General features: G+C 37.6%; 1 protein-coding gene across 1 annotated transcript; it reads left to right on the top strand.

Moving 5' to 3' along the window:
* The first annotated feature begins 5,443 nt into the window (after positions 1 to 5,443).
* On the top strand, positions 5,444 to 6,616 carry LOC110896992 (B3 domain-containing protein Os03g0212300-like). The gene is made up of 3 exons (XM_022143962.2): positions 5,444 to 5,676; positions 5,765 to 6,109; positions 6,192 to 6,616. The coding sequence occupies exons 1-3, from the start codon at positions 5,608 to 5,610 to the stop codon at positions 6,444 to 6,446; spliced, it is 669 nt and encodes a 222-aa protein (XP_021999654.1). The 5' UTR covers positions 5,444 to 5,607; the 3' UTR covers positions 6,447 to 6,616.
* The last annotated feature ends 2,156 nt before the right edge of the window (positions 6,617 to 8,772 follow it).

Consider the following 8,772-nt stretch of genomic DNA (forward strand, 5'->3'; position numbering starts at 1 on the left):
TCAAAGGAAATCGCATGTAATCAAAAAATTCAGGCTAGTAATGAAAATTCTTTGGATAGGAACATTATAGAAAATATAATAGCTCAAAGAATATCGAATGCCATACCTTCGATCATTGAGGCTATTAAGATTTTTGTGCCTATAAACGAGAATCCTACTACCCACTGTAGGCATACTCGTCACTTCAAACCTAACCCTAGTATCAATGGAGGTCATGATATTCGTATAAAAACTCCATCTTCCAAACGAAAGAAAATCACAACATATAGCTACTCTTATAAGGAATTCCGCTTCGACAAATCATATAAGGACGAAGGAATGGAATCAGCAATCGCCCAGCCTACCTGCAACAACAAAAAACATTCAAGAAGATGTCATTCTAGGAAGGCACTTCACTGTAACTTCTGCAAGAAGACTGGACATACAGAGGAATAATGTAGAAGGAAAACTAATGTATGTTACAAATGCGGAGAACCAGGTCACATCCGTCCCTACTGCCCGAAATTATCTAAGGCGCCCGACAACAAGGCTAGAAACCCAGATGAAGCTAAGTAGGACGCATAAATATCTACGACACAGGAATCAATAGCAAATTCTAATATAAGTATCTGTACGTTTTGTCTGTACTAAAGTATTAGTTGACTTCCGCTTCCAATCAAAGTCTTATAAATAAAAATGTCTTAATTTTTCTTTCATAAAGCCAACACTCATTTGTCTCATCTCTTGACACATTCATATGTCACACGTGCATTGCTTGTCATGTCATGCATGTGAATTCACTTCAAAAGATCATTTATTCATGAATTCTAATAAATGTTTCGTTATACTCATTCTGATAAACTATATGATTATACAACGTTCACTTTTGATATCAAGTCAACAGATTTCCTGGAAAACTCCTTTCCTTTTCAAAAATACTTTCTGGATTTCATTGTAACCATTTCTTGTCAATACATATATCTATTATTGGAATATGTCCAAACCAAGCTCAATTGTTTGAACTGTTCACAATATACATTCAATTCGAAATCCCATATGATGAATTGAGATCATCATATTCGAGATAATCTCATTTGTCTGAATCATGGCAGACTTGTTCAAAGTCTACGACTCCAATAAATCATTTGTTAAATCACGACACCTTGCGGTGGCATCTTTCTTTGAAATTTGAACTCATTTCATTTTCACACCTGAGGTGCGAATTTATCTATTTATTGATTCATTATCCTAATCCAGTCTTAATACAATTTTGTGTTAAGATAAAGGTACCTAGATTCTTATTCCAATATACCTCCAACATTTCTTTCATCTTTAAACAATCATACGATATTCCTTTGAACATCCTATCTTTTGAACATCCAGATTCACTTCATTGAAACTTTCAGTTAAATTCGAGAAAGGTGAATTCGTTCGGTCACCGTAATCATTGAATTCTTTCAATCATTACAACACCATGTGGTGTTTGTATACATTTGTAGCCAGAGCTAATCGTAACCCTAATCATATCAATTCATACGTTCGACCCATCATTCAAGCAGTCCTGATACAGTTATGTATCAAGATAATGATACACTAAATCCTATTGTATTTTCGGTATATCCCTGCCATTCAATGTCACTAATTTCTAGTTTGATAATTGACAAATCATTTCTTTTCATACTTCCATTCTCATTTAAGATTATTAATTCAGAATCTTCCTCAATTGACAACCAAGGTTCTCTTCTGACATCAAATCCTATTGTTTTTAAAAGTCATTGCATTTCACATCTCTCTACTGATTTTGTGAAACTTAGTCACCTTGATAATTGTATCATTTCCTCTTGTACAGTTAACATCGATTCCTGAAACTAAAATTCCAATTATCCTGTGATATCTTTATATCTCATCTTTCGATTCTACCTCAGACACCTTGATATACTGTTCTTACTAACTTAAAGACGTGACGTAACCCCAAGAAGATATCATAGCCCAAATCTTGAGGACGAGATTTAAAACAAGGTGGGGAGGATATAACAACCCTCGAAAACAACCCTAAACGCTCCCAAATACATCCCGTGTGTGAGAAACGGACCCGAATAACACTTATATTTATGAAAAACAAATATTAGGGCCGCTCGCGGGCCGCGACAGGCTAGGCCTGTGGGCGTCGCGGGGCGCGACCCTGTATTGCTTGGCGGACACCCCTTACGCCACATGTCAGAACACGTGTCGAGATCACCCGATGACTCAACAACCTTCACGCCGACTTAGACTCCCTCGCGACCCGTGAGAGAGAAGCTGATGTGCGTCGCGGGGCGCGACTCGCCTACGATCAGCCTATAAATTGGACGTTTAGCTGCCATTTGTTCTCGTTCAATTTTCTTTATTCTCTCTCAATTTTTAATAGGCTAAAGTTATAGCCAAATACCCCCTAATAAGCGAAGTTCTGCCTCGTTGTAAGTATTATAACCCCCAGTTACGTAATAGTTACTCTGCTCGATTGATCTAGAGCTCCTTAACGCATGTCAAGGCTCTGCCTGACTCAGTCGTTGGAATTCTGTCTCGGGGGTATAGCTAATGTAAATTGGGTTATTTTACTAACACATGTGCATTATTTAATTTTAATAAATAATAACTAGGAAAAACAACAGGAAACTATAATATTACCAGGAAGCATGTAGAAATACCTAAGCCTACAAAAGTGAGTTAATCCTTCTTTTTGTGAACCCTTTTTGTGAGTAATTCCTCTTTTTGTAAACTGTTTTTACAAAACCTCAAATGTTATAAATTATAATTCACAGTGATTGAGTATTTGTAAATCTACAATTATCGTCGGTATGTTGGGGTTTTGTATACATAACTTGTTACTACACTGTGAGTAGTAACATTACCACAAGTCATGATTGACAGTATCGTGGGTGAGAATTAAAGTAGATGTAAACAAATGTAATAGCGGGTTGCCCTCAATGCTGTAAAATGATAAAACTTGTTTTTTATTAAACTGAGATGCACTCACCAGTATTTATTGCTGATAAAATGTTTTAAAACGCGTTTTAGGTAACTTAGTGTGAAGCCAATAAAAGTCAGCTGGAGAGCACTGAAGCCCTAGAAAAGTGGCTATAAAAGTTACCTAAATAAAAAGGAGAACATGTTTTCAATAATTAGGGTCCATCCCTATAAATATATTACAAATAAAAATCGGGTTTTATCCCACTTGTTTATTATAAATGTATTATCAGAAAAACTTGGGTTTCATCCCATTTGTCTATTTTAAACATTTTGGTGTTTAACTTTGATAAAAATATTTTCTAACTACGGTACTGATGAAACTTTCCGCTGCCAAATTTATAAACACCGATACCATCTGACTGGCTCACGGCTCCCCCTCCCAGGGTGGGGTCGGGGGCTGTGACAATTATGCCTCTAATGATGTCATTTACGGTCGTAGCTAAAAAGGAAAAAAAAACAGCAACGCGGTTGCAAATTTTCTTTCTTTTTTAGGGGGAGGGGGAGGAGGTAAGACATAATTTACGTCCTAGTCGCTTTATGATGCGAAGTTCAGGGTTTAGCCATATGGCACCTATTTAAACTTAAACCGTAGGTTTACGAATGAATTCACTTCCCATTAGTTTTTTTGGCATCCCAAAGCCAATTTTAAGGTATTCTAACATCTTCCAATCATACAAGTTAATGTTTTCAAGATTTCTTACAACCATTGAAGTTCCAGTCATGCTGATCAGCAACTAATCTCTTTTGTAACTTCTTATGGGTGAACAATTCATTTAGGAGAAACTTTAAAACTTTGTTTGATTTATATTTAGGATTGTTCTTTATTAAATATTGTGGAACAACTTGTGTTTGGTTGATTTAATTGATTTGTTTATGTTTCAGATAGAGTTAAATGTCCGGTTGGTCCTTGTATTTTGTCATTAAATGTCGTATTATGACGTGTATTGTCACTATTGTTCCGTACTATCGCGTATTTTGGCCGTATGGGTCATGCTGGTGACATTCGGTACGTGACGTTTATTGCCTGTAAGTGTCGTATTAGTGCGTAGATTGATTGTTATGGCGTATTATGTCTCTATTGATCGTATTATGGCGTATTTTGGCCGTACGGGTCGTGTCGATGACACTCAGTATTCGGTGATACACTCGGGTTATAATCTAAAAAATGGGGTACACAATCAATCTAATTACATTAACAAACAAGTCATTAAACCTAAATCATAATTCAACTATTGTCGCCTAATTATAGATCATAAAAAGACATATACTTTGCTAAAAAATAGAACAATTTAGGTTTAAAAAAATTAAAAAACCACCAGAAAGAACTTTAGCCACTCACGGCTTTGAAGACAAACACTAAGATCGAAGGGAGTGAGGCATCTTTTGAGGGGGCGACTTGCGACATGTGTCGCCACATCATCATAGAGGTAGTTGGGTAAAAAAACGGGGGTGGTGTTCATGGCAACTCAAGATGCCCAAGAAAGAGTTATGATTGGTTGTTATTAAAGTTAGGTTTTTTGATTGGTGGATGAGAAAGGAAAAGAAAAAGTTTGGGCGTCTTGTGGGAGACGCCTTGGAGGTGGTTGCCTCTTGGAACGCCTATGGGGGGCGGTGTGAGGGGCTTCTTGGGTAGGGGTGGACGCCCCACTCCCCATAGTCTACTAAACTTGATTGGAATTTATAATTCATCCGAAGAATGAAAATTAATTAGATTTGTTCTTACAATTTTAGGATTACAAAACCAATACAGAAAAGGGATTGAATTAGAATATAATCCAGAGGAAAATGAAGAATTGAGAAAGAAAAATGGAAGAGGTAGGGGTCATGGGCGTGTCAAGCCATTTTCGTTATAGAACATTTTTTACGTTTTGCCTGTCCATTTTTGGCCCGATTTATCCTGAAAATTAAAAATAAACTAAAGATCCAAAGAAAATCGTGAGGGTGAAAAAATAGTGTTATTTTGTAGTCTATATAAATGTTAATAGGGTAACACGATAATGAGTTTGACGAAAACTTAATTTAAACTTGAAATCAATCTGAGGCATGTATGTAAATTTGAAATACACTTTTTTATGTAGGCGTCTAGTTTATTAAATAATGCTACGTGACTAAGCGTAAGTAGTCTAATTGTGTTGAGTGTTACCCTTAAGCGTCGAGCTTTGGCCAAAATGCTGAGTATTACCTTGAAGCGCTAAGGTTTGGCCAAAACTCAGCACTGGGTATTACTCAAAACGTTGAGCTTTGGCCAAAGATCAACATTTCAGAATTCAGATAGCAAAATAGACAAAAAGAAGTGTGTGAATAGCCGGAGACTTCAAAAAAGAAAGCAAAAAATATGTTGCTTGCAGGAATCGAACCGGCGGAAAATGAACAGGCCTAGAGCAAAACACCAACAGCATAGGGCCCTAGACCAATACATCTACACACAACGAAAACTATTGACAGCCAGTGGCCCACCCACCGTATGAGCTGACCAACCATGTGAAAGATCATATCTACCGTACGTCCTCTTCCCCCCTTCAAAAAGTTCAAAATATTGTAGGGCTCGATGTTGCAGAGCCAGCCTGATCATCTTTTATATGAGTCCTGCATTTTTCACCATCATACTCCATAGCCGTAATGCGATCACACCGGAAGCTTCGTAACTTCTACAGATTCATCACCTCCGACACCGACCAAACATGCCTCGTGAGTTCCCTCTTCTTTAACCTCACTATATCCTCAACATTTTTCACCAGTTTTCTCGTATCATCAATATATATATTTTTGCAAACAGAAAATCCCGAAGAAGTTTACAAGAGATCACCGGAAGCAAATCCTGTTGAACAACAATGTCCTGATAATTGTTTCAGATGACAAGGTTTGGCCTCTCGTTTGGACGGTGTCCGAAGACGGTAAGCTCTGGCTGCAAAAGGGTTGGCCCGAGTTTTATCAACATTATTGCTTAACCTTTGGACATCTGTTATATTTTAAACATCTTGGAAAATCCATATTCCACGTTAGAATATTCGACCCAAGATATCAAGAACTATATAACTTACAACCGGAGGAAAAAATAAAAAATAACAACCGCTCTTTCGAAGTCACTGTAAGAAAATCATACTTAGAATCTTCAATGCTGGTAATGATTTTATTCTTAAAACTTTGCTTATCTTACTAGTTTTATTTATTTATTTATTTGTTTGTTTGTTTGTTTGTTACAGTACGTACCAGTTCGATTTTATAGAAGGTATTTGAGTAGTAAAAAAAAGGGTGTAAGGTGTGTTCTTCAGATGGCACAAGGGGGAAGCTGGGGTGGGGTTAAATGCAGGGTGTACGAAGGATACGCTAAGCTATGTGGTCAAAATTGGAAGAGATTTAGTGACGAGAATCATCTGTGCGTCGGTGACGTTTGTGTGTTTGAGTTGATAAATGCTGTTGAGAAAGTAATGAGAGTCACTATTTCTCGTGCTTGCTGACAGAGGAGTCAAGAAGGTCGGTGTAGATGGGTTTGTGTTTGGGTGTAATTTGCTATAATATCTAGGTGGTGTGGTTAGAAATGTTGGGTGGTAAGCAACTGTGACTGATTTCAATCACTCTTGAAAAATACTATGTAGTTTATTTTGTAAATCAAGAACAGGAAAGCAAGTTTAGATAACCAGTTTGCAACTTTTTTTCTTCCGTTATGCATAAATTGAGTTGGTTGTTTGTTGTTTTGTTATAATTTTGGTGAAAACAGTTTGTTAGAGAAAACATAACGGCCTGTGGTTTACTCAACTGACGAGAGGGCAAATCAGAACACCTCATAAAGTTCTATAGGGGACTAGGGGTGGTTCACTAGTGATAGAATTTATCACTCACAAGCATCAATCAAGTTTCGTCATGTCATTGACCATTTTTCCATCACTCACAACCATTTTTAGTGGGGGTGGTCATCACTCACCACCACACCCAACAATTTCCCCCCAACCAACAAATACCCTCACAAAAATAAACCATAACGCGTTGTCACCATCACGAAAATGATTAACGCGTGAAAGATTAACGCGTTGAAGTGGTAGCGGCGGCGACCCATCACGCGTTGATGTTTGTTTCCGTTATAGAATAACGGAGTGCCCCGGCACCTCTAAAGGGACTAGGGGTGGAATCACTAGTGATGGATTCCATCACTCCCACTATCCAATCAAGTAATGCCATGTCATCAATCCAATTTCCATCACTAGTGATAGAAATGTAGGAGGGGTGGAATCACTAGTGATGGAATTCTATCACTCCCTCCCAATTTTTTTAATTTTTATTTTTAAATTAGAAATTAACAATAAAACACTAAAATTAAAAATTTCATTAATTTTAAAACATACTACTTCAATTTCACATACTAGAAACATACAATTTGTAAAAAAAAAAAAAAAAAAAAAAACCTACTCCTCGAATTTAACATACTAGGAACATACAATTTAAAAAAAAAAAAAAAAAACCTACTCCTCGTCCGAATCCGGAAACTCCAAACCTAGAGAACCTACTAGTTCGATTAAATCGTATCTCAACCGAAAGTGAGTTTCTTCGTTACGCAATTGTAAATTGATATCTTGTGGAACTTGAACTTGTGTAGGAGGATCCGGTACCCAATCCGGGGATATTGCACGTCCGTCGTGTTTGATCAACATATTGTGCAATATGATACACGCATACACTATGCTATGTATTGCTTTCTTGGTCATCGAACGAACCGGTCGGTGTAGTATACCCCATCTACCCTTTAAAACACCAAACGCCCTCTCAACATCTTTTCTTGCCGATTCTTGCAATTTTTTGAACGCCTCTTCTTTGGGCGGGACGACTCGGCATCAAGCTCGTTATACACCGACACAAAATAGTTTAGCGTGTCGTTGTCGGAAGACGACTCGGTATCGCTAGACATCGGAAACGTCGAATCGGTAGGGAATTCCATTTGAGAAAGATATAAAAAATTGTGTGAAATGGGTTTAAAAGATATAGTTTGGTGTGTGAAAAAATGGTTAAAATGTGGATATATTTATAGATAAAATGGATTATTTTTTTTTTTATTAAAAGTTACCGTTTTAAACGGTCATGTGCGCCCAACGGTCGGATTTTTGAAAGTTTAACGCGTAATGGTGGTAACGCGTTTTCTTTATAACGCGTGGAACATAGGGTGGCGGCGGTGTAGCGTTGAAGTTCAACGCGTGCTCAAGCCCCATCACGGGACCGCCCCGTCCCCTCTAAGTGGGGTTACAACTAAAAGTGGCAAAATGTATAAGACCATTGGGTATGGGGGAGGATAGTCTCCAAAGGACTATCCGCCATGTAGGCGCCACGTAATCACGGGAGGAGGATAGTCTCTTTGAGGACTACCCAAGGGTGTGGGGACTAGCCAAGACTACCCCACCATTAATAATATATTGATATATATATATATATATATATATATATATATATATATATATATATATATATATATATATATATATATATATATATATATATATATATATATATAGGGTAAGGTTCATGCGAGAACCATCTTATTGCGAGAACCGCGAGAACCAATGTGAACACAACCTAAAATAGCTAAAAGAACCTAAAAAAAACCCTAAAAATACCTAACCCCCACCCCCCCACCCCCAAAAACCTAAACCCCCCACCCCCCCCCCCCCCCCAAAAAAAACCTAAACCCCCCTCCCCCACCCCCCAAAAACCTAACCCCCCCCCACCCCCAAGCTAAAATGCTAAAAACTAAACCCCCAAAAAACCTAAAAAATCTAAAAAAATCAAAAAAAAATCTAA

Source organism: Helianthus annuus, chromosome 12 (genome assembly GCF_002127325.2).
Source record: "Helianthus annuus cultivar XRQ/B chromosome 12, HanXRQr2.0-SUNRISE, whole genome shotgun sequence".
In the NCBI taxonomy this organism is placed as follows: domain Eukaryota; kingdom Viridiplantae; phylum Streptophyta; class Magnoliopsida; order Asterales; family Asteraceae; genus Helianthus; species Helianthus annuus.

Excerpts from the sequence above, each read along its gene's own strand:
- LOC110896992 (XM_022143962.2), top strand. The coding sequence starts at position 5,608 with ATGCGATCACACCGGAAGCTTCGTAACTTCTACAGATTCATCACCTCC. Across the intron at positions 5,677-5,764 it reads ACACCGACCAAACATGCCTC|AAAATCCCGAAGAAGTTTAC; the intron begins GTGAGTTCCCTC and ends TTTTGCAAACAG. Across the intron at positions 6,110-6,191 it reads ACTTAGAATCTTCAATGCTG|TACGTACCAGTTCGATTTTA; the intron begins GTAATGATTTTA and ends TGTTTGTTACAG.